General features: G+C 54.0%; 2 protein-coding genes and 1 long non-coding RNA gene across 60 annotated transcripts in view; 1 reads left to right on the forward strand and 2 right to left on the reverse strand.

The window, feature by feature from the left end:
• Positions 1-10,967, reverse strand: part of GNG2 (G protein subunit gamma 2) — a 29,347-nt gene extending 18,380 nt beyond the window's left edge. Inside the window, exon 1 of the mRNA XM_018907047.3 lies at positions 10,655-10,967. The gene's annotated coding sequence lies outside the window, so the exon portion shown is untranslated. The remainder of the gene's footprint in view (positions 1-10,654) is intronic.
• Positions 10,968-16,320: 5,353 nt separating this feature from the next.
• The window catches only part of FRMD6 (FERM domain containing 6), a 48,813-nt gene continuing 41,058 nt past the window's right edge, over positions 16,321-24,075 (reverse strand). The window contains exons 13-21 of one of the 50 annotated variants that reach the window (XM_050975475.1): positions 21,672-21,797; positions 20,204-20,295; positions 17,351-19,774; positions 17,229-17,257; positions 17,091-17,198; positions 17,013-17,039; positions 16,901-16,929; positions 16,818-16,844; positions 16,321-16,738 (exon numbers count right to left, since the gene is read on the reverse strand). In XM_050975475.1, the coding sequence (XP_050831432.1) occupies positions 19,490-19,774; positions 20,204-20,295; positions 21,672-21,797 (503 nt within the window). In that variant the 3' untranslated portion in view covers positions 16,321-16,738; positions 16,818-16,844; positions 16,901-16,929; ... (2 more) ...; positions 17,229-17,257; positions 17,351-19,489. Of the gene's footprint in view, positions 16,847-16,873; positions 16,930-16,956; positions 16,986-17,012; positions 17,040-17,063; positions 17,199-17,228; positions 17,258-17,350; positions 19,775-20,203; positions 20,296-21,671; positions 21,798-24,075 lie in introns of all 50 variants that reach the window. The other 49 variants (XM_050975489.1, XM_050975469.1, XM_050975490.1 and 46 more) reach the window with 49 other exon arrangements.
• Positions 21,810-24,073, forward strand: LOC127059697 (uncharacterized). 9 transcript variants are annotated; one of them, XR_007777743.1, is made up of 4 exons: positions 21,810-22,597; positions 22,932-23,129; positions 23,228-23,668; positions 23,718-24,073. It is a non-coding gene; the product is annotated as an uncharacterized LOC127059697 (long non-coding RNA). The 9 variants fall into 9 exon arrangements; XR_007777737.1 differs by having other exon boundaries at positions 21,810-22,697; positions 23,032-23,129; positions 23,228-24,073; XR_007777744.1 differs by having other exon boundaries at positions 21,810-22,697; positions 23,032-23,080; positions 23,277-24,073.

The raw sequence follows: 24,075 nt of genomic DNA on the forward strand, positions 1-24,075 counted from the left end.
TCCAGGAGATCTCTGCTGTCCATGGCCACTGAGTGTCCCTGCAGGGCTGATCAAATCCCACCATCCCATGGGAGATGCTGTGCCCAGGGGAGGAGCCAAGCATTCCTCCCTGGATCCAATCTGCCCTGGGAACAGCCCAGCAGCCTTTGCCCACTGCATTCCCAGAGGAGCAGCTTTCTGCTGCCCTGCATTCCCAGAGGGAGAGCAGGCCCATCTCCAGCAGCCCTGGAGCTGCAGAGGAAAACTCCCCCCTTGTGCAGGATCCCTGCTCCAGCAGAGCCACAGCTGGCACTGCAGGAGGGCTGAGCCTCCCTGGGATGGGACTGTGCCACCACCCTGAGCCCCTCTGGGATGGGACTGTGCCACCACCCTGAGCCCCCTGGGATGGGACTGTGCCACCACCCTGAGCCCCTGGCATGGGACTGTGCCACCACCCTGGGATGGGACTGTGCCACCACCCTGAGCCCCCCTGGGATGGGACTGTGCCACCACCCTGAGCCCCCTGGCATGGGACTGTGCCACCACCCTGAGCCCCCCTGGGATGGGACTGTGCCACCACCCTGAGCATCCTGGATGGGACTGTGCCACCACCTGAGCCAGCCTGGGATGGACTGTGCCACCACCCTGAGCATCCTGGGATGGGACTGTGCCACCACCCTGAGCCCTCCTGGATGGGACTGTGCCACCACCCTGAGCCCCCCTGGGATGGGACTGTGCCACCACCCTGAGCCCCCCTGGGATGGGACTGTGCCACCACCCTGAGCCATCCTGGGATGGGACTGTGCCACCACCCTGACACACAGGGGCCAGGACAGGGTCTGACTCTGGCAGGGGTTTGTTTTCTTTTTTGTTTGTACTATTGCATTTGTATTTTTAATTTCCCTAGTAAAGAACTGTTATTCCTGCTCCCATCTCTTTGCCTGAGAGCCCCTTAATTTCAATAACAATTCACAGGGAGGGGGTTTGCATTTTCCATTTCAGGGGAGGCTCCTGCCCTCCTCAGCCCACACCTGGCTTTCCACACCCAAACTGATGCACACAGGGTGTGTGGGGGGATCTGGGCAGGGCTGGAGCCCTGGCAGAGCTCAAACCAGGTTATTTGGGCTGCCTGGCAGAAGTAGGTTGTTGGTGCTGCTGCTCTGACCCATATTATCCCAATTCAATTTCACTCCCTGCCTCTCTCTCCCCTGTGCCCTGCTGCATTCCAGGCTAAAGCTGGCCCTGTTTTTGGAGGCAGGCTGTACACCTGGGTCCTGCCCAGGAATCAGGAGAGGAGGGCATGGCCAGCATGGCAGAACTGGGGCAGGAACCCTGAGGCAGCAGCAGCAGCAGAATTCCTGATCCAGGCTTTTCACAGCATCCCCAGCTGGTGCCTTCAGAGCTGCTCCAGCAGTGGCTGCACCACCTGGGGATGGCAGTTCTGGGATAGTTTTGGGGGGGTTTGGTGTTTTAGGTGTGGGGTAAAACACATCAAATCCCCCAAAACTGGAGGGGCTGGGAGGGTTTGACATCCCTGAGAGAGCTGTGAAGGGAGTAAAGCTCCTGCTGAGGGCCACAGCCCAGGGTGCAGGGGAAGGGGCACAGGAACAGGGCAGGGTTTAGCAGCTTTGAGGGGGGAAAAAGAGGAAAAAAGGGTGTAAATGGAAGGAGGAAAAGAGAAATAAAGAGATGGAAAAGAGAGAGAAAAAAGGGTGTAAATGGAATGGGGGAAAAGATAAATAAAAAGAGGAAAAAAAGAAAAAAAGGTTATAAATTGAAGGGTGGGAAAAGAGAAAGAAAAAGAGAGAAAAATGGTATAGATGGAAGGGGGAAATGAGAAATAAAAAGAGGAAAAAAGAGAAAAAAGGGTATAAATGGAAGGGGGAAAAGAGAAATAAAAAGAGAAAAAAGGTATAAATGGAAGAGGGGGAAAAGAAAAAATAAAACGAGGAAAAAGAGAAAAAAAAAGGTAATAAATGGAAGGGGGAAAAGAAAAGAAAGGAAATAAAAAGAGAGGACGAAAAAAGAGGACTAAAACGGGGTATTAATTGGGGATTTAGAGGTTCTGTAGGGGGGTATAAATAGAGGGGAAAGAAGAAAAAAAAAGATAGAAAAAAGGGTGGTAGGGGGGGTAAAATGGAAGGGGGGAAAAGAAATAAAAAGAGGAAAAAGAGAGAAAAAAGGGTATAAAGGGTATAAATGGAAGGGGGAAGGGAGAAATAAATAGAGGAAAAAGAGAGAAAAAAGGGGTACAAATGGAAGGGGGAAAAAGTAATAAAAAGAGGAAAAAGAGAGGAAAAAAGGATATAAAGGGTATAAATGGTAGGTGAAAAGGAGAAATAAATAGAGGGAAAAGAGAGAAAAAAGGGTATAAAAGGCAGGAGGACAAGAGAAAGAAAAAGAGAGAAAAAGGGTATAAATGGAAGGGGGGAAAAGAAAAAGAAAAAGGAAAAAGAGAGAAAAAAGGGTATAAATGGAAGGGGGAAAAGAGAAAGAAAAAGAGAGAAAAAGGGGGTATAAATGGAAGGGGGAGAAAGAGAAATAAAAAGAGGAAAAAGAAGAAAAAAAGGGTATAAATGGAAGGGGGAAAAAGAGAAATATAAAGAGGAAAAAGAGAAAAAAGGGTATAAATGGAAGGGGAAAAAGAGAAATAAAAAGATGAAAAAGAGAGGAAAAAAGGTATAAATGGAAGGGAAAAAAGAAAAATAAAAAGAGGAAAAAGAGAGGGAAAAGGGTATAAATGGAAGGGGGTAAAAAGAGAAATAAAAAGAGGAAAAAAGAGAGGGAAAAAAAGAGGGGAAAAAAAGGGGGAATGTGCTCAGCAGCTTCCCTTTGCTCCAGGCTTGACCCACCTGCATTTCCCTGACCACGCTGCTCCTGCCAAACAGCAAAATTGACTTTTCCCCCCCCCAGCTGCTCCCTCAGAGCCTTTCCCACCCCATTCCCTGGCCTGTCTCCATCCTCACCCACCCTCATCTCTTACTGACCCCCACAGGGAGCACCCCACCTACCCCACAGAGCCCTAAATCCCTGAGCCAGCCCATTTCCCCCCCAAAAAGCCTGGCAGAGAACCCTCCCTGCTGAGTGCAGGGCTGCTCTCCCCAGCTGCTTTCCCCAAGCTCACACACACACTGCTGCTTTTACACTCACTGGGCAAAATAAATAAATAAAGGGTGAAAAATTTCCAGCCCAAGGAACACTGCCAAGCCTGGATGGAGCAGCCCAGGACAGCTGGATGCTCTCCCTCCCCATGCAGGGATCCCTCAGGGGTTTCATTTATCCCACTCCCAGAGCTTTGATCCTTCTGGGAGCACGGTTTTTGGGTTAAATATTCTGTATGTGCTCTTTTTAAAAGTATATAATTCACAGGTTTGAGCTTGCTAGTTTAAGGGTGATTTCTCTTTTTCCATGGTTTGCATGTTTGCCCATTGCCCTGTGTTTTCTCCTTTTGCAAGGAGCTGTATCTCTGTTTGCTGCTTTGGGGTGTCTCTGCTTGCATGCCTTTATTCCCCCCTTTTTTCCTGTATCCAAATTTCTGGTTTTCTGTCCCATTTTTCCAGATCTGTCCATCCCCTGCCTCTGGTTTTCACTTTTCTCTCACAACCCAAATACCACTTTTCTTTCAACTGCACACACACACACAAATAAAACCCTTTTTTTCCCCCTGCTTTTCAACACAATAGACCTCCCTCCAAGGAGACAGAGTGAAGCTAAAACACACAATCTGCATTACCCACAATATACATTATTATACATTCCACAATCTACATCACATCTACTCTCCTCTGCCTACATTCACTCACTTTTATTTCTCATTCCCCAGGGTTAAACACCTTTCCCTGCCTCCCTGCTGCTGGGAAATCTCTGGTTTGTGGCTTTCTGTTTTTTTCCTGAGCTGTGAAGCCACTGGAAGCAGCTTTTTGGGAGATCTCAGATCCAGGCAGAGCAGAGTGGATTCCAAACCAGCCTAACTTTTACATCATTTAATAGAAACACTTACACAGGGCTTAGATTTTTAGGTTTAAAGAATAATAATCATTGCCTCCCTTATTTGCTGCTTATACCTCTCCTTAAGCCAGGCTGGCTGCATTAAAATAATCTTTTTATTCCCTTTATTCCCCATTTTTATTCACAGTGTGGAGGGAGGAAGGAGGAGGGAGAGTTTTCCCCCAGCACTGGCATTAAGTGGGGAGTGAGGGAAGCACCAGAGGTGGATACAAATCCCTGGGCAAGGCTGTGAGGCTGAGCAATTCTATGAAATCAGCTGATAAATAATGCAAGGGGTTTGGATGGGCAGCACCACACCAACACCACCACAACTCCAGGATATTAAAAATCCAAGGGATGCAGCAAGAACTGACCCCAAAGCCTTTCCCAACACCTGCAGGTGCCCCAGGGTCACACACTGGGAGCTCTGTCCCCACCAGGTCCTTGTCCCTTCCCAAGGTTCTGCACAGAGCCATGGAGTCCTCCAGGCCTGGACAAGGTCCAGCATTTCCCAGGATGGGGAAGCTCTGCCTGGGCCCTTTCCAGCAGCATCAGAGCAGCTCCAGCAGCAGCCACAGGCCTGGAGGTTAATTAGAAATCAGGAGAGGTTCAGACAGGTTGTGATGGTCCCCAGCTAAGGGGCCCAGAGTGCTGCAGAACCAGAGAGGGGGGAGGAAATCCCTGAGAAGGAACCTGGAAAAAACCTGGAGCATGGAGAAAACCCAGCCATGCTCCTGCAGGACATCCTGGGGACACCTGGAGCCTCATGGACTCACACCACAGCCACAGGGACAGCTCTGACCTGCCCTGAGTGATGGCTGAGAGCAGAGATTCCTTCCCAATCTCCCATCCATCCCTGCCCTCTGGCACTGGGAGCCATTCCCTGGCTCCTGTCCCTCCATCCCTTGTCCCCAGTCCCTCTCCAGCTCTCCTGGAGCCCCTTCAGGCTCTGAGCTCTCCCTGGAGCCTTCTCCTCTCCAGGTGAGCACCCCCAGCTCTCCCAGCCTGGCTCCAGCCCTCAGAGCATCCCTGTGGCCTCCTCTGGATTCCTGGGCACTGGGAATTGTTCCTGTCCTCAGGAGGCTCAGAGCGAGCCCTGCCTGTTTCTGCCAAGGTTTCTGTGCAGAGGCCCTTGGGCTGCAAACACAACCATGACAAACATCCCAGGCAGGGACACTGGCACTGTCCTGGTGTCCCCTGGTGACAGTGGCATTGTGAAGACATTTTCCTGGCACCCCTGACTCTCAGCACCTTCCTTATCCTCCTGCCCTCCACCAAAGAGGAATCAAATCAGTGCTGAGCATCTCCCATCAGCTGACAGCTGCTGCTTCCTCACCCAAAATACCCCAAAATACCCCAAAATACCCCAAAGCACAGCTCCTGCACAGCAGCTCACAGCTCCAGGGAGGATTTGAAGCCAACTGAAGCCTGAAGAATCCTCCCAGCATCCCTTCAGCACTCCCCTAAAGGGATCACAGCCCGGGCTGTGCCTGCTGGACACCTGGCAGTGCTCCCTGGGCCATCCCAGGGGGATCTGCAACAGGTTCAGTGTTCCTGAGCCTCCTCCAGCTCCTGGTCTGTCCTCTGGGACACAGCCCCGATGGGAAAGCACAGCTCCTCCACGTCCCTGCAGGGACACTCTGCCTGTCCCCAAGGAGCCACCACCGGGCTGGCTCTCCCTGGCTCAGCACCACGGCCCTTCCTTGGGAAAAGGAACCAGGAAAAACAATTTATTTAAAAGGGAATTGGCAAAAATTGCAGAGGAATTTCAGGCACTGGCAGAAGGTGGAGACCCCAGGCATGGAGGGACTGGAAAGCCCTGAGGGTGGTGGCACTTGGGGACATGGGTGGGAATGGCTGCACTTGGACATCTGAGAGGGCTTTTCCAACCTGAACAATTCCACGATTTCCTGGCACGAGAGACACGACAGCACCCGAACCTTAATGACCTTAATGACCGTAATTAGCACATGAACCCACCCCAGCAGTGTCACCCTTCTGCTGGAGGCGCCAGCCCTGGGGACACCAGGGCTCTTCTTCCCAGGCAGCTGCAGGAGGAGAGGGAGGAAGGGGATGCTCAGCACAGATTTGTGCCAGAATTAGGGGGTGGTGGCACAGGCACCGATGTCCCCAGGGCACCGATGTCCCCAGGGCACCGATGTCCCCAGGGCATTGATGTCCCCAGGGCACCGATGTCCCCGCGGTCCCCACTGCTGGCTCTGCCTGCAGGGATGGACACAGGCAGCAGGAAGCAGCCAGGCTTTGGGGTTGGGGTTTGTCGCCCCGGCCCCTCAGGATGCTGAGCAGCCCTGTGACCCCAGGAACACCGAGGGGTTTGCCCTGGGAATATCCCGTGCTCTGCCAAGGATTTTTCCCCTTTTGGGGGGATTTCATATGACCCAGGAAGGAGCACAAATCCCTGAGGAGCTCCAAGGCAGCTCCTTCCCACACTGATCCCTCTTGCAGTGCCCATCCAGGACCTTTCCAGGCAGGAAAGCTGTTCCTAGGGAGCATTATGGGATGGACAGAGCCAACTTTCCTTCCCAAAGCCCTCGGGAGAGCAGAGAGGAAGATAAACCTGTTAAACTGAGCCAGCCAAAGGAGCTTATCCAGCAGCACCCCTGGAATATCCAACCTGCAGCTCAGGAGAGCAGCAGAGAGCTCCAACCACCAGAGCTTCCCTTGGATAAACTAATTAACCCGGGCTCTAACGAGGATGATGATGACAGACAAGAGGGGAAGGAACCTGCTGAGTGAAAAGCCAGGGAAGGACGAGATAAGGTGAAAACTAATTGTGTTTGGGAGGATAAGCAGGTCCTGGTGCAGCTGCTTCCCAGGAATTATCCAGGCTGCCTCAGCTGCAAGGTGCTGATGTTTCAAGGCTTGGCCCAATGTCATTTCAGAAGGGATTTGTATTCCCACTGATCCTGGTGCTTGGAGTCCATCATTCCCACAGGAAATGCAGGAGATGAGGGATTTTAGAGTCCAGCCTCAGCATGGCTGCATCTGAGCCCATCCCAGATGGTCTCTTAGATCCCTTCCAACCCAAGCCACCTGTGATTCCCTGATTCCCTGCTCCTGTTATTCCCTGATCCTCTGATTCCCTGATCTTGTCATTCCCTGATCCTGTGAATTCCTAATCTGTGATTTCCTGTCATTCCCTGATTCCCTGGTCTGTGATTCCCTGATCTGTCATTCCCTGATCCTGTGATTTTCTGGTCTGTGATTCCCTGCTCCTGTCATTTCCTGATCCTCTGATTCCCTGATCCTGTGAATTCCTAATCTGTGATTTCCTGTCATTCCCTGATTCCCTGGTCTGTGATTCCCTGATCTGTCATTCCCTGATTCCCTGCTCCTGTGATTCCCTGATCCTGTGATTTCCTGATCCTCTCATTCCCTAATCCTGTGATTTTCTTGTCTGTGATTCCATGCTCCTGTCATTCCCTGATCTTGTGATTTCCTGATCTGTGATTCCCTGATTCCCTGCTCCTGTCATTCCCTGCTCCTCCACCCTGCCTCCTCCCTGCCCACCCAGCCCCTTGATTCCCTTGCACATCCCTAATCAAAGGCATCATCAATTAATTAATCACTGGCCTGATCCAACATCCACACCATCCCAGCCCCACCCTGGATGGGGTTTGGAGCAATCCTGGCTTCTCCATGGAGCCAGATCCCTCCAGCTGGATCCTGCCCAGCTCGGAGCTGCCTCTCCAGCAGCCCCTGTCCCTGCAGCCACCCCGAGCTTCCCACCAGCAGCAGGACCAGGACACCCCTGGCCATTCCCCCAGGGATTTTGGGTGGACAAGGCCCCTCCTGTGCTCTAAAGGGAGTGGATTTGGGGGGTTTGCACCACACATGAGGCACTCAGAAGGAAAAATGCACATGGAAAGCTGGGCTGGAAGAGAGCAGGGAATAAAACCGTGCGAGGACAAGCAAAAAATCCCTTGCTCAGGGGAGCGGGATGGAGCCACATCCTTTTCCATGGAATGGGGTTTCATCCCTCCTCCCCACAAAGAGGCTGAGCCTAGAGAGGGAGAACAGCAAGAGAAGAGCCTGAAAAGCAAGAAAACCTGAAAATCCCACCTGATCCCTCAGCCCTCTTCCATGCTGGCTGGGAACACACACGGACACATCCCGCTTTTCCCATCCCGCTTTTCCCATCCCGCCCCGGGCACAGCAGGGAGACCTTTGGAGAAGTCACGCTGAGGATTGATGCCACTCGAGCCTAAAATGCTGTTTTCCCGGGGTGAACCCCGAAATCCCAGCCCCAAACGGGACGATCCAGGGGGAGGGAGCAGTCCCGCGGTCCCGGTGGGATGGGCGGGCTGGAGCGGGACAGCCGCTCCTGGCAGCGCTTTTTGGGGACACGGGGGGTCCGTGGGGCTCCAGCACCGTCTCTCCAGCCCTAATTACTATGGAAACAGCCGGCGCCGGCGCCTGGCTGTCCTCCTTCGGTGACTCACCGGGATTCAGGAGCCCCTGGAATTCCAGCGGGAGCATCCGCGGGGCTGCCAGGTGGGATGGCACTGCCCACCCTGGGAAAATTGCATTTTTATGGCATTTTTCATTTGGAATGGGGTGGCAAAGCAGCAGGCGGGATTGGGGATTAATAACAGTAATAATAATAATAATAATAAATTTTTTTTAAAATTAGAGCTTCTTCACCAGCTCGCAGCCATCAATCCACGGGAATCCCTTCAGGATTGCCTGCTCCTGGTATTGAGAACCCCCATGCTATAAAGCAGCCTCAGTTATCCAAAATGTGCCCCACCAAGCCACCTCCAGCTCATGACTGCAAGGAGAAAACCCCAGGAGATCCTTCAGGCTGGTGCATTATCCACTGGGAGCAAAGCTGGCAGCTCCCAGGGAAGCTGGGAGAGAGGATGGGCACGTGTGGGAATATCCCATTTAGGGGGCAAGGCTGCCTCCAGTCCTTATCCAGGTAGTGCTCCAGGTGAGCAGCCAGCAGCACATTGCATCAAGCAGCATCCCTGCCTCCTCCTTCAAGGCTGGAAATGCCTAAAAAAGCCCCAAAATTGGTGCCAAGGAGCAGCTGGGGCCATGCCCGGCCAACAGAGAGGCTGGGGTGGGATGGGGCTGAGCCCCTCCCCTGAATCCCACAGCACAGGGTGAGAAAAGCCCCACGAGAAGCCTCCAAAGCTCCAAACCCCCTCCCAGAGAAAGGCTTGGCCCCAGGGCTTTCCTGGCAATAATTAATTGAGTCATATTTCAATCCAGCCAGCGGCCATATGGTTGGAAAGAGGATTAAAATCTACATGCTCCAGTTGCATTCAGGGAAATCCAGTTATAAGGAAAAATCCTCAGTGCCGGGCTGCAGCCTGCTGCCACCCATCCACACGGCCCCAGCCCCTTCTCCGGGAGAGGGGATGGATGGGGAAAGGTGGATCAGGAGCAGAGGGAAAATGGGGAAAGAAATAAGAGCCCAGAGGCAGCAGCAGGAACAGCAGAGGCAGATCGCTGCTGCTCCGAGCCACTGCCCTTTGGGCACCGTGCTCTAAGTTCATTAGCAGCTCATTAGCGATTGATTAATGAGGGGGTATCGCTGTGCGTCAGGATTGGCCTTAAATACAAATCGTTTTCCACCGAGGAGGTGAGAATCGTGGAGTCTCTGCATGGATGGGAAGGGTCCTTAAAGCCCATCCCCTTCCACTCCCTGCCATCCACACCTTCACCAGCCCTGTCCAACCTGGCCTGGAACAATTCCAAATCCCTGGAACAATTCCAGGGATTTGGGGCAGCCCCAGCTTCTCTGGGGACCCTGTGCCAAGGCCTGCCCACCCTCCAGCCAGGAATTTCCTCCTAATTTCTATTCCAAGTCTTCCCTGTGTCAGTTTTTTTGCTGGATTCCCCCCTCCCAGCCCTGGACCAGCTTTCCTTGAGCTCATCCCGACGATTTTCCCGGGAATCTTTCACCCAAAGCGCTGCTGGGAAAACACGGGTTTGGCTAGAAAGGAGAGGGACGTGGCTGGAGAGATGGACCTGCACGGACATCACCCCAAATCCCTCCAAGCCAGGCTGGGGTTGATCCCAGCTGAGGCTGCTGCAGGGATTTGGGCTTGGGAAAGTCTCCCCATTCCTTCCTTCCTTCCTTCCCGTGATTACAAAAAAAAAAAAAAAAAAAAAAAAAAATCAGGAAAGAAAGAACACTACATCTCATTCATCCACGGAGAAAGCCTCGCCTGTGATGGCAAATCAGCTGATTAAGGAGGATCAAACCCTTTAAATCCAACCTTTGTTGGGAGCCCGAACTCGCTGCACAAAGCACCTTCCCGGCTCCCGGCCCGGCGGGGTGGGACCCCCGAGACCGCGGGGTCCCGGTGGGCTGCGGGCATTGCGGGATTTGGGGGGGTTCTGCCGGTTTAGGAGGGCTCGGTCCCCACGGGGGTCAGTGACAGCGGGTGGCGGGGGTGGGGACAGCCCTGCCCAGCCCCACCTGCGCCAGTGCGGGCGGTGCGGCCACTGCCAGCCCAGTGCCAGCCCTCCCAGTGCTCCCAGTGCCAGCCTTCCCAGTGCCAGCCCTCCCAGTGCCCCCAGTGCCAGTGCTCCCAGTGCCAGCCCTCCCAATGTCCCCAGTGCCAGTGCTCCCAGTGCCAGCCTTCCCAGTGCCAGCCCTCCCAGTGCTCCCAGTGCCAGCCCTCCCAATGCTCCCAGTGCCCCCGTTCCGTACCTGGAAGCGGTGCCCCGGTCCCCGCGGGGCGGGCGGCGGCGGGACGGACAGACGGACAGAGGGATGGATGGAGGGAGGGATGGATGGACGGACGGACGCTGGGATGGAGGAAGGGCTGGAGGAGGGAGGGCCGGAGGGATGCAGCCGCAGCAGCAGCAGGAGGAGGAGGATGGTGGTCAGCAGCAGCCCCGAGCGGCGAGTCCCCACCCAGCTTTGTCTGCGCTCATCCCGCTGCCTACAGGAAGCGGCTCAGCCCCGACTTCCTCCTCCTCCTCCTCCTCCTCTCCTCCTCTTCTCCTCCTCCTGCTCCGCTCTGCGCTCCCCCGGCGTTTGCGGATCGCTTTTGCCCAGACCCCGCTGCCTCCTCCCCGCCCGCGCCCTGCGCAGCTCCCGCTCCCTGCCCTGCCCATCCCCATCCCCTGTCCCTGTCCCTTAGATGGCCCCTTGTCCCTGCACCCCACCCACGCTCCGTGCCCACCCCACACCCGTGTGCACCCACAGTTCCCACACCCGCCCCACATCCCCCCGAACCCCTCCTGAACCCCCCCTGCACCCACCCCACCCCATAACCACCCCTGAACCCCACACACCCAGCCCTGCCCCACAGCCCCCCGTAACCCAGCCCTGCCCTCTCTCAGCCCCTGCACTGCTCCAAACACCTCCTGCCTGGATTTTCCATGTCCCTGGAGCCCCCCAAAACCCCGGATCCTTCCCAACCCTTCCCTTCCCAACAGCCCCATCCCTCTGGCACACCCAAACCCCTCCCTGCCCCTCCATCCTTCCCAACTCCAAGGTTCCCATTTAGGGCACAGCTCAGGGGATCACTCAGTATTTTATTTTTATATTTTATTTTATTTTATTTTATTTTATTTTATTTTATTTTATTTTATTTTTTATTTTAATTTTCAGTCAATATCAGCCCCCATGCCCAGTTTTGGGAATTTCAGGTGGAAGATTCTGGAGGCATGAGGGATGGGGTTTTTATAAGGTGGTTTTTCCCTTTTTCCTCCATCTGCCCCAGCCCAGCTGTGTCCTCATAGAAATCCTTCCCTGGGAAGGTCTAAGGCCCTGGCACAGGGTGTCCAGAGAAGCTGGGGCTGCCCCAGATCCCTGGAATTGTTCCAGGCCAGGTCGGACATTGAGGCTTGGAGCAGCCTGGGATAGTGAGAGGTGTCCCTGCCATGGCAGGGGGTGGGATGGGATTTAAAGTCCCAAACCATCCTGGAATTCCATGATTTTCTGAATGTGCACAATGATTTTTTGGATTTAGGGTCCCTCCCAACCCAAACCACTCTGGAATTCCATGATTTTCTGAAAGCCCGCAATGATTTTTCTCCTGTGCCCCTTGCCCGGGCAAAGGGCACAGCAGAACTGGGGAAGGGCACAACGCCCAAAACAGCCCCAAAACATCCTAAAACAGCCAAAAGCAGCAAAAATCAGCAAAAATCAGCCCAAACCAGCCCAAACCAGCTCCCACAGCAGCAGCACCACCGCGGGACGCGGCTCCTTTCGGGAGCACCCGGCAGGGTGACAGCGGGAGCCCTCCAGGGACACGGGGGCCGTGTCCCCTCCCCTGGCCGGGCTCCACTGAGCTGCTCCGGCTGCCCCCGCCCGGGCTTCCCCTCCGGTTTCCACAGCAACCCCCGGTGACTGATTTCCTTCCATGACTGATTTCCTCCGTGCCCTGCTCGAGGGAGCTCAGCCCTGGCACATCTCCCCCACATGCCAGAAAACCCCAGAGCCACCCCTGCAGCCCTGGCACATCACTCTGACATCCCAAAAAACCCACCCAGAGCTGGCCCTGCAGCCTTGGCATCCACCTGGCACATCCCAAAAACCCACCCAGCCCTGGCACATCACCCTCACATCCCAAAACCCACCCAGAGCTGGCCCTGCAGCCCTGGCACATCACCCTGACCCCCAAAATCCACTCAGAGCCATCCTGCAGCCCTGGCACCCACCTGGCACATCCCAAAATCCACCCAGAGCTGTCCCTGCAGCCCTGGCACATCACCCCCACTCCCCTAAATCCCACCCAGTGCCACCCTGTATCCTGGCACCCACCTGGGACATCCCAAAACCCACCCAGAGCTGTCCTGCAGCCCTGGCACATCACCTGGAACCCCCCAAAAACCCACCCAGCCCTGGCACCCACCTGGCACACCCCAAAATCCCACCCAGAGCTGTCCCTGCAGCCCTGGCACCCCCCTGGAGCTGGCAGTGCCCCCCCACCCCTCCACAGTGACCCTGGCACAGCCCAGGGGACCCGTGGGGCTGCATTAATTAAAGCTCTGCCTCCAGTGATGATTTCAGGGTGCCAGAAATTCCCTCCAAAGCCACGGGCAGGAGGGGGATCTTTGGTCACTGTTCCCATCTTTAGTCACTGGTGCCCCACTGGGGTGGGGCTGATGGGCACAGCCAGCCCTGCTTGTTTTGGGGGGGCTGATGAAAAGAGGATGCAGTGCCAGGCACCCACTGGGGCACAGCCATCCCTGCTGGACAGCAGGAGAGAGCAGCAGGGGGAAATTAATTAGTAAATTAAGGATACCACTGGAATTCCATGGTTTTCTGAAAGGAAGTTCCTGTGTGCCCTGGGCAGGGGGCATGGCAGAAATGGGGAGGGGCACAACCCCCAAAACATCCCAAAGCAGCCCCCAAAACATCCCAAAGCAGCCCCCAAAACATCCCAAAGCAGCCCCAAACATCCCAAACCAACCCAAACCAGTCCAAACATCCCAACACAGCCCCCAAAACATCCCAACACAGCCCCAAACATCCCAAACCAGCCCCAAACATCCCAAACCAGCCTCAAACAGCCCAAACCAGCCCAAACCAAACCAGCCCCAAACATCCCAACACAGCCCCAAACAGCCCAAACCATCCCCCACCCCCCCCCCCCCAACCAGCCCCAAACATCCCAAACCAGCCCCAAACATCCCAAACCAGCCCAAACAGCCCAAACCAGCCCAAACCAACCCAAACCAACCCAAACCAACCAAAACCAGCCCAAACCAGCCCAAACCAACCCAAACCAACCCAAACCAGCCCAAACCAGCCCAAACCAGCCCAAACCAGCCCAAACCAACCCAAACCAACCCAAACCAGCCCAAACCAACCCAAACCAGCCCCAAATATCCCAACACAGCCCAAACCAGCCCAAACATCCCAAACATCCCAAACCAGCCCAAACCACCCCAAACCAACCCAAACCAACCCAAACCAGCCCAAACCAGCCCAAACCAACCCAAACCAACCCAAACCAACCCAAACCAGCCCCAAACAGCCCAAACCAGCCCCAAATATCCCAACACAGCCCAAAACCAGCCCCAAACATCCCAAACATCCAAAACCAACCCAAAACCATCCCAAACCAACCCAAACCAGCCCAAATATCCCAAACAGCCCCAAACATCCAACAAGCCAGCCCAAACCAACCCAAACCAACCCAAACCAGTCCAAAACCAACCCAACCAACACCCAAACCAGCCCCAAAACATCCCAACACAGCCCCAAACATCCACAACACAGCCCAAACCAACCCAAATCAGCCCCAAACAGCCCAAACCAGCCCCAAATATCCCAAACCAGCCCCAAACATCCCGAGCCAGCCCAAACCAACCCAAACCAGCCCCAAATATTGTGCATTTTGCTCCCCAAAATTGGTGTTTTGCCCGTGGTCACCCTACAAATCCCCAATCTCTGACTTCTCTATCCAGCCCGGGATTGTGATGGGAGCTGCAACATTTGGCAGTGCAGCCACAGGAGAAGAGATGGCCCCAGGGCAGGGTTTTTTTGGTGTTTGTCAGGGTTTAAATCCATGGAATGGCAGCAGAGAGCAGCAGGAGGGCTGGAGCAGCAGGAGCATCCCGGGGAAAAGGCCAGCGTGGGCCGGGATGGGAACTCAAGGACCTCTCCCTCCCCTGGGGACCTCCCCCGTGCTGAGATGAAGCAGGAATGGAGGTCAAGGCATCAAAGGGAGGAGGATTTATTAAATTCATTCCCATTCAGCCTTTTCAGGGCAGAGCTCCCTCCCCTCCTCACCCCCTCCAGATGGGGCTGGCCGGTGCAACAAACCCTTCCCCATCTGGTTTGAGGAGAATTCCGGGGTTTTATAGGCCAGGCATGAAATCTGCAGGCTATACTTAGCAGCAGACAATGCAGTCCCCCTCCCAGAAGTGGCTCATTCCCTCGTGCTCCTCCCTCCTGCCCCAAAAATGTCGGATTTTAGCAGAAATCAGCAATTAGGGGCCCGGACCCGCCGATGGTCAGCGCCGGGGCCCAGGGATATTTTTAGAGGACAAAAGGAATTTGCTGGGAACACACAATTATCTCTGGAGCCTGTGGAAAAGGCAGTGGATGCTCCTGGCAGTGGAGATGCTGCAGGAGCCAGGGGAGGGGCAGTGAGGGCACAGCCCTGCATCTCCATGCCAGGGTTGGGATGGCAGAGGCAGGCAGGATCCAGGGCCACAGGGCAGTGCTGGGAAAAACCACTCTGGAGGCTTCACTGATGGTGCTTCCCCATGGAAAACAGGCTCTTCATCATCATCATCATCATCATCATCACCATCATCATCATCATCGTCATCATCATCATCATCAGCTTCATGGAGCCCCAGAATGGTTTGGGTCGGGAGGGATCTTAAATCCCATCCCATTCCACCCCTGCCATGGCAGGGACACCTCCCACTGTCCCAGGCTGCTCCAACCTGGCCTTGGGCACTGTCAGGGATCCAGGGGCAGCCCCAGCTGCTCTGGGAATTCCAGCCCAGCTCCTCCTCAGCCCCCCAGCCAGGAATTCCCAATTCCCAATATCCCATCCATCCCTGCCCTCTGGCTGTGGGAAGCCATTCCATGCCCTGGCACTCCACACCCTCTCCCTGTGAGAGGATAAATCCACTGAGATCCAGAAACTGGAAATGGGGACACTGAAAGGTTGTGGGTGTTGGTGCCTTCCAGAGTTTTCCTTGGCTGGAGGAAGGAGGTGCCAGGATCAGCAAACCTGGCCCAAAATCCCATGGAGAAGAACTGGCCAATGATGTTCTGAGTTTAATTAGCACCAGTGGGAGATGGGAGGGTGGTCCTGGGCGCTGTGGAGGGGAAAGGCAGCACAAACCTTCCAACAGACACTGGAGAATCCACGAGAACCACCCAAAACCATCCACTCAGGATCCTGCTTGGAATCACATCCTGAACCAACGCTCTGGAGCCTCCTCCCTTGGGGAAAACTCACCTGGGAGCTGCTCCCAAATCCCCATCCCACCATCCCTGAGGAGCAGGACTGGGGCTCTGGGGGCTGGGACAGGCTCTGCCCCCCCAGCTCCACAGTGAGGGGTTCACCCCTTCATCCCCACAGCTCCTGAAGGCTGGGGACCCCCCCTGAACATCCCACCAGGATCCTTACTATGGACACTCCGTACTCCCACTTATTTCAGCAGCTCCCCCTGTGCCTCCTCCCAACTCCAGAGTGCTGGAATTGGCTGGAACTTCACAAAAACCACAAAAAATCACCAAAACCCACCAAAACTCAGGACTGAAAGGCTCAGCCCGAGGCAGGAGCTGCCTTAAGCTGAGCTGGGATCACCATAAATGCAAGGTTATCCCTAAATTCAGCCCTGCTGCCTCTCCCCCCTAAGCCTGGGGACATTTTACACCTCCAAGAGTCCAAGTGATGCAAACAACTGTCACTTTATTGTCACCTGCAGCCGTTCTGCAAAAGGCACACAACAAACTTCATTGGTACAAAAGAATTTCGCTCCGGGGATTTTCAGTCGATTTTCCTGGAGTTTTCTTCCTTTTTTTTTTTTTCCTTTGTTTTTTTTTTTTTTTTTCCCCTGTTCCTTTTGCAACACAGTCACTGGGCTCTGCCATCAGCCCAGATGGGAAGATCCTTTCACAGAAAGGATTATTTTGTGCAGACAGACAGCTCCTTACTGCAGGGGGAACAGCCCCGAGGGCAGGAGGGCACGGCCACCTGTGGGAAAACTGGGAATCAATGGCACCTCTGTGTCCCCCTGCATCAATGGCACCTCTGTGTCCCCCTGCTGCAGTGGCACCTCTCTGTGTCCCCCTGCTGCAGTGGCACCTCTGTGTCCCCCTGCTGCAGTGGCACCTCTGTGTCCCCCTGCTGCAGTGGCACCTCTGTGTCCCCCTGCTGCAGTGGCACCTCTGTGTCCCCCTGCTGCAGTGGCACCTCTCTGTGTCCCCCTGCATCAGTGGCACCTCTGTGTCCCCCTGCATCAGTGGCACCTCTGTGTCCCCCTGCTGCAGTGGCACCTCTCTGTGTCCCCCTGCTCCAATGGCACCTCTGTGTCCCCCTGCTGCAGTGGCACCTCTCTGTGTCCCCCTGCTGCAATGGCACCTCTGTGTCCCCCTGCATCAATGGCACCTCTGTGTCCCCTGCTCATGGCACCTCTGTGTCCCCCTGCTGCAGTGGCACCCCTGTGTCCCCCTGCTGCAGTGGCACCCCTGTGTCCCCCTGCTGCAGTGGCACCTCTCTGTGTCCCTGCTGCAGTGGCACCTCTGTGTCCTCCTGCTGCAGTGGCACCTCTGTGTGTCCCCTCTCCTGCAGTGGCACCTCTCTGTGTCCCCCTGCTGCAGTGGCACCTCTGTGTCCCCCTGCATCAATGGCACCTCTGTGTCCCCTGCTCATGGCATCGTCCATGTCGGCACTCTCTGTGTCCCCTGCTGCAGTGGCACCTCTCTGTGTCCCTGCTGCAGTGGCACCTCTGTGTCCTCCTGCTGCAGTGGCACCTCTGTGTGTCCCCCTCCTGCAGTGGCACCTCTGTGTCCCCCTGCTCCAATGGCACCTCTGTGTCCCCCTGCATCAATGGCACCTCTGTGTCCCCCTGCTGCAGTGGCACCTCTCTGTGTCCCCCTGCTCCCTGGCACTGCTGCTGTTTGTAGGATCAAGCTCCATCCCAACCCCACTGCTCCCCCCCAGCTCTGGATGCAGGATAAGGGGATGGGGCTGCCCCCTCCCCATTTCTCAGCAGTGCTGAGCATTTCTTTACACATTTTATCCCTTTTTTTTCCCTCCAGCTCTGCGTTGCTGCAGGGTGAGGGTGCCAAGGAGAGCGCCCAGAGGCTGGGGATGAATTTGGGGAATTTTCCTGCCTGTGCCAGCATGGAAACTCACACTGCAAACCCAGCTGTGACTCACAAATGTTATCCCAGCACCCAAAGAGAGGATTTTGAGGAATTTGGTGGGGTGCCACCCACACCAGAGTGGGGCACAGAGCCCTGAGCCCCAGCAGCATCCCCCCAGCTGCCCTGTGTGGATTTAGGGAGACAAGGATGCTTCAGGGACCACCATCCTGCCCTGCCAACATTGGACATTGACATTTTTGCCCATAAAACCCCTCAGGCAGGGCCAGACCAAGCTCTGGGGTGGGGGCACAATGCCACAGTCCCACAGCAGCTCTCCCACATCCCAACATCCCAAGAGAATTTTCTTTTTTGCACTGTCCCTATAGCTACTCTCCATTTCTTTTGGTACCAGCTCCCATTTCTCAGCTCCCTCCCCCAACATTTCTTATAAAAATAAGATTGTGCTTGTTTATAAAATAATTATAATTCTTTTTTTGGTTTGTTTTTTTTAAGAAAAGCTTCCAGTTAAAAAAAAAAAAAAACCAAACGGTGGTGTATCAAAATATGGCAAAACTTTGGCTGTCAGTGGCTAAACTCTAATTAAAAATATCCACTACAAAGGCATTGTGCTGTGATAATTAACTCTGCAATCAGCAAAAATTCCACCTGGGCTGCCTGCTTTCCCTGCGACACGCTCAGAAACCACCCCTGGATTTTCCTAGCACGTCACCACCATCCTCTGGCAGAATTATTCCAGCTGTAAGACACCTAAGGATGCATGAAAAGCCTTGGGAAAAGAGAAGGGAGATGCAGTGGGAAGAGCCACACGGACAAGGCAAGGATGCACATTCTCCTCAAGAGGAAAGTCTGTTTTCTCACCTTAGTAGTGCTTAGGAAAAAAAAAAATTGGATTTTTGATAGAGTTCATGAAAGAAGAGAGGCAGATCTTTTGTATAAAAGGTGTTCCAGAGCAGGAGTAAAATGCAAATGGGTCTATAAGATCCAGACATATATAAACATACATACCTCGATATATTTATATATGTGTTCTCTAGATATTCAATGTTTGGAATGCATTATTGCATTATCCTTATAGGGGATTTGTTTTTTTCCATCCTGCTTTGCTTTCTTATGTTTTTTTGGGAGGGTGAGTTTTTTTGGTTTTTTTTTGTTTTGGGGTTTTGCTCTCACAAAAAAAAAAAAAAAAAAAAAAGAAAAAAAAAGAGAAAAATATAAAAAACAAGTTGCAAATGGCTCTGAGAGCTTCCAGCCATTCATCCACCTGGCTGGGACTGCTGTGGCCTGACCTCCAGCAGGTGTTTTTGGAAAAACTGGGATCATGCTCTGCCCCAGGAGCTGCTGGCCATGCCTTCCTCCATGGAACATCACCATGCCCGGAGATCCCTGGCTGGTTATTGCTTAGTTCTCCCTTCCCATACTGGCCTTTAGGGTTATTTACATTTCTTTGGCTTGGCTTGAACACGACAGTCTGGCACTTTCCAGCCACCCCAGAGCCACCTGGGGGCAAGGAGGGGGGGAGAGAGGCCACGACAAAACACAGGTGGGCTTCTGCCAGCTCCAGCTGAGCTGCGCTCCTGCCAGTCGCAATAAGACAACTCGTGTTGGGCACAAACTCCTCTGGAACCCACTTTGTGCCCGGGGATGCCCATCCTGCCCCTCCTGCAGCACCCAGGGGCTGCAGGGAGCAGGGCAGGGCCGGGGCCAGGCGGCGTCGGAGCCTCCCCACGCTCACACCACGAACTCGGGCACCTCGTCGTGGGTCAGATCCAAGGAGAAATATTTGCTGGTTCTTTTCACAGGGAAGGTGTCCTGGATGTTGATGCACTGCTGGGCCAGGCAGCCGTTGCAGTAGAGCCCCTCCTCGTCCAGGCCGTGGGCGCAGCCGAAGGTGAAGCTCTGCGCCGTGTCCTGGCACAGGTTGGCCAGCTGCAGGAAGTCCTTCTGGTAGAGCCTGATGTCATCCAGGCTCAGGCTGTGCCTGTCTGTTGATGTCTTGGGTTTCCTGCACGTTGTCTGGGAAAAGCCAAGAGGAGGCTCAGGATGTGCCAGGGAACCCCCGGGGTTCAGAGAATCACAGAATAACGAGGCTGGAAGAGACCTCTGAGATCATCCAGTCCAACCTGTGCCCTCACACCTCAACCAGACCGTAGCACCCAGTGCCATGGCCAGGCTCTTTTAAACACATCCAGAGATGGTGATTCCACCACCTCCCTGGGAAGAGCATTCCAGTACTTCATTATTCTTTCAGTGAAACATTTCTCCCTAATACCCAACCTGTCCCTTCCCTGCCGTAGCTGGAGGCTGTGTCCTCTGGGTCTGTCAGAGACCGACCCCACCTGTCTGCAGCCTCCCCTCAGGAAGGTGTGGAGAGCAGTAAGATCACCTCTGAGCCTCCTCTTCTCCAGGAAGGCTGGGGAATCCCAAAGCCCCAGCCCCACGTACCTGGGGTAAGGAGTCGGTGCTCTGCCCCCTCAGCTTCACCACCGTCTCTGAGGAGCTGGAGGTGGAGGAGCTGATCTCCTTCACGATGAGTCCTGCACAAAGGAGGGTGCAAAGGTTATTTTGGGGTGGCTCAGCTCTCTTGGGATCCACTCCTGCTGTCCACGGGGACAAAGGCTCCCTCAGTGCAATGCGGTGCCCTCAGCCCAACAGCTCCGCTTGCAAACAGCGTTGCCTACAAAGCATCCCAAATTTGCCCCAAAATGGCATCCAAAGCTGTCCCCAAGGAGCCTGGCATCCCCAGAGACCTCCCAGTAGCTCCCAGCTCAGAGCTGCAAGTGACTTTTGGGGTGCAGGCACAGCTCCAGAGAAGATCATGGAGTCCAATTGCTCACCAGCAGTGCCAAGGCCACCGCTGAGCCCTGTCCCCAAGTGCCACATCCACACGGCTTTTAAATCCCTCCAGGGATGGGGACTCCACCCCTGCCCTGGGCAGCTGTGCCAGGGCTGGACAAATCTTTCTGTGAGGAAATTTTTCCCAATATCCAACCCAAACCTCCCCTGGCACAACTTGAGAGAGGTTCCTCTTTCCTTTACCCCATCTCTCCTTCAAGCCATTGGGTGAAGAGTTTTTCCCAGCATCCCAAACGGACACCTGGGGCTAACTCTGCTCTGCCAAACACCAAAGAACCAGGGTGTCCTAGGCTGACCTTAGGATGTTTGTATCCCCATTCGTGTGTGCTGTTTATGCTGGATATTATGTGCCTTCTAGACTGGCTCTGAAGAGTGAAAGTTTTGTTTTGGTTTTGTTATCATCCGCTCCCCCACGGCTGGTGGGACACAGAGATGGGGCAGTACACAGTGCTGCTTTGGCTTTTTGCTTGGCTTTTGTTTTGCTCTTGCTCCTGCTTTGGCTTTTTGCTTTGCTCTTGCTCCTGCTTTGCTCCTGCCTTTTGCTCCTGCTCATCAGTCAGTTCAGCTAAGCAGTCCCAATTTTTCCCTGGACTGTTTCTCCTTTCCCTTTTTTCGGACCTACTCGAGCCTGCTCCGGACTGGGACCACCAAGAGTTTTGCACCTTGTGGCTGCAGCAGCTGCCCCAGTGCTGGAGGGACTGATAACAGAGTGACCACCCCAGAGAGACTTTCTGAATTTGTCATCTTTGTCAGAGCAGTGACAGAGTGGTGTCACCCAGTATTGTTCATTTTGTGTGCTGGGGGTGCTGTGCCTGTTAAATAAACAGGTTCTTTCCACTCCTCTCCCAGGAATCCTTCCCAGACTAGTTGGGGGGAGGAGCCATGTGGGTTTGCTTTCTGGAGGGGCCCCTTTTGGGAGGTTTTCTCCCAAATTTGCCCTAAACCAGGACACATGGAATGACCAGGCTTGGAAGAGACCTTCAAGACCATCCCATCCCAGCTCCCAAAGGCGTGACTTGCACTGGGGGATTGGGAAGAGAAGCAGGCACCACCTTACCCGAGTGCCCGTTGAACTTGCGGGACAGCAGCATGTCCTCGGTGATGTAGACGCACATGTCGGGGCTCACCTCCATCTCCCCAGCCTGCTCCAGCTCCCGGGGGTCATCCACCAGCATCTCAATCTCTGCAGGACACCAGCAGACAGCACAAGTCAGCCGTGCCCCTTCAGAGCACCCTCTGTCACAGACATATTTCATGAAAAATCCTTTTGCCAGGATCTTTTCTCCTGAGAAGCTGGGAAGCTTCAGCTTCTCCATGTTTTGCTGCTTTGGAATGTGATTTGGAGAATTGTTTACCCAGCATGTGAATTGTTTTTACTTGATGACCAATGAAAGCCACCAGTGCTGAGGCTGTGAGCAGTTACAAGATTTTATTATCATTCTTTTCTATTCCTTGCCAGCCTTCTGATGAAATCCTTTCTTCTATTCTTTTTAGTATAGTTTTAGTATATCATTTCCTTTTCATATAATACATATAATAAAATAATAAATCAGCCTTCTGAAACATGGAGTCAAGATTCTCATCTCTTCCCTCAATAATAACAGCTAGCAGAAAGCAAATCTGCCATTTGCAGGAATAAATTGTGCAAGATGCTGCTAAAATAACAACTATCATTTACAGTACAGCTGTTACCCATCCTAAAGAAATCTTTAAAAAATTAAAATCTTTAGTGTCTGACAATCTACCGTAATCAGGACCTGGGACCCCTGCAAACACCACCACACACCCTCCAACCAAGCCCGGACAATCTGTGGTATTCACACACCCTCTGAACAGAGAGAAGCTGTGGGACAAGCAGAGAAGGAAAACACAATTCAATTCTTATCTCACTTGCTGTGCCTGTGTTGTGCTAAAGCAGAATGCAATGTGGAGATGGCTTACCCAAAGGGAGGAGGTTTGGTTCCCTTGGCCTGTCAGGGCCAGGTGAGTGTGTGTGGGACTGTCACAGGACAGTCAGGAGAGAATCAGGGCCAGGTGAGTGTGTGGGACTGTCACAGGACAGTCACCAGAGAATGAGGGCCAGGTGAGTGTGTGGACTGTCACAGGACAGTCAGAGAGAATCAGGGCCAGGTGAGTGTGTGGGACTGTCACAGGTCAGTCAGGAGAGAATCAGGGCCAGGTGAGTGTGTGGGATGTCACAGGACTGTCACCAGGAATGAGGCCAGGTGAGTGTGTGGGACTGTCACGGACGTCAGAGAATCAGGGCCAGGTGTGTGTGTGGGACTGTCACAGGACAGGCACAGAGAATCAGGGCCAGGTGAGTGTGTGTGGGACTGTCACAGGACAGTCAGGAGAGAATCAGGGCCAGGTGAGTGTGTGGGATTGTCACAGGACAGTCACCAGAGAATGAGGGCCAGGTGAGTGTGTGGGACTGTCACGGGACAGTCACCAGAGAATCAGGGCCAGGTGAGTGTGTGGGACTGTCACAGGTCAGTCAGGAGAGAATCAGGGCCAGGTGAGTGTGTGGGACTGTCACAGGACAGTCCAGGAGAATCAGGGCCAGGTGAGTGTGTGGGACTGGTCACAGGACAGTCAGGAGAGAATCAGGGCCAGGTGAGTGTGTGGGACTGTCACAGGACAGTCACCAGAGAATCAGGGCCAGGTGAGTGTGTGGGACTGTCACAGGACAGTCAGGAGAGAATCAGGGCCAGGTGAGTGTGTGGGACTGTCACAGGACAGTCAGGAGAGAATCAGGGCCAGGTGAGTGTGTGGGACTGTCACAGGACAGTCAGGAGAGAATCAGGGCCAGGTGAGTGTGTGGGACTGTCACAGGACAGTCAGGAGAGAATCAGGGCCAGGTGAGTGTGTGGGACTGTCACAGGTCAGTCAGGAGAGAATCAGGGCCAGGTGAGTGTGTGGGATTGTCACAGGACTGTCACCAGAGAATGAGGGCCAGGTGAGTGTGTGGGACTGTCACGGGACAGTCACCAGAGAATCAGGGCCAGGTGAGTGTGTGGGACTGTCACAGGACAGTCAGGAGAGAATCAGGGCCAGGTGAGTGTGTGGGATTGTCACAGGACTGTCACCAGAGAATGAGGGCCAGGTGAGTGTGTGGGACTGTCACAGGACAGTCAGGAGAGAATCAGGGCCAGGTGAGTGTGTGGGACTGTCACAGGACAGTCAGGAGAGAATCAGGGCCAGGTGAGAGTGTGTGGGACTGTCACAGGACAGTCACCAGAGAATCAGATATGAGTGCAGTGCTGTGCAGTTGTGAGCAAGTGCCTGGCAGATTCAATTTAGACAAAATGTACATAGTACAGTATAATAAAGTAATTCATTAGTAATTCATTAGTAATTCATTAGTAATTCATTAGCCTTCTGATGATGGAGTCAGATGCACCATTCTCTCTCCCCTTCGCCGGAGTCGCCCTTGATTTACAACAAGAGCCCAAGGCGGTGCC

This window comes from Serinus canaria, chromosome 5 (genome assembly GCF_022539315.1).
Source record: "Serinus canaria isolate serCan28SL12 chromosome 5, serCan2020, whole genome shotgun sequence".
NCBI lineage: Eukaryota > Metazoa > Chordata > Aves > Passeriformes > Fringillidae > Serinus > Serinus canaria.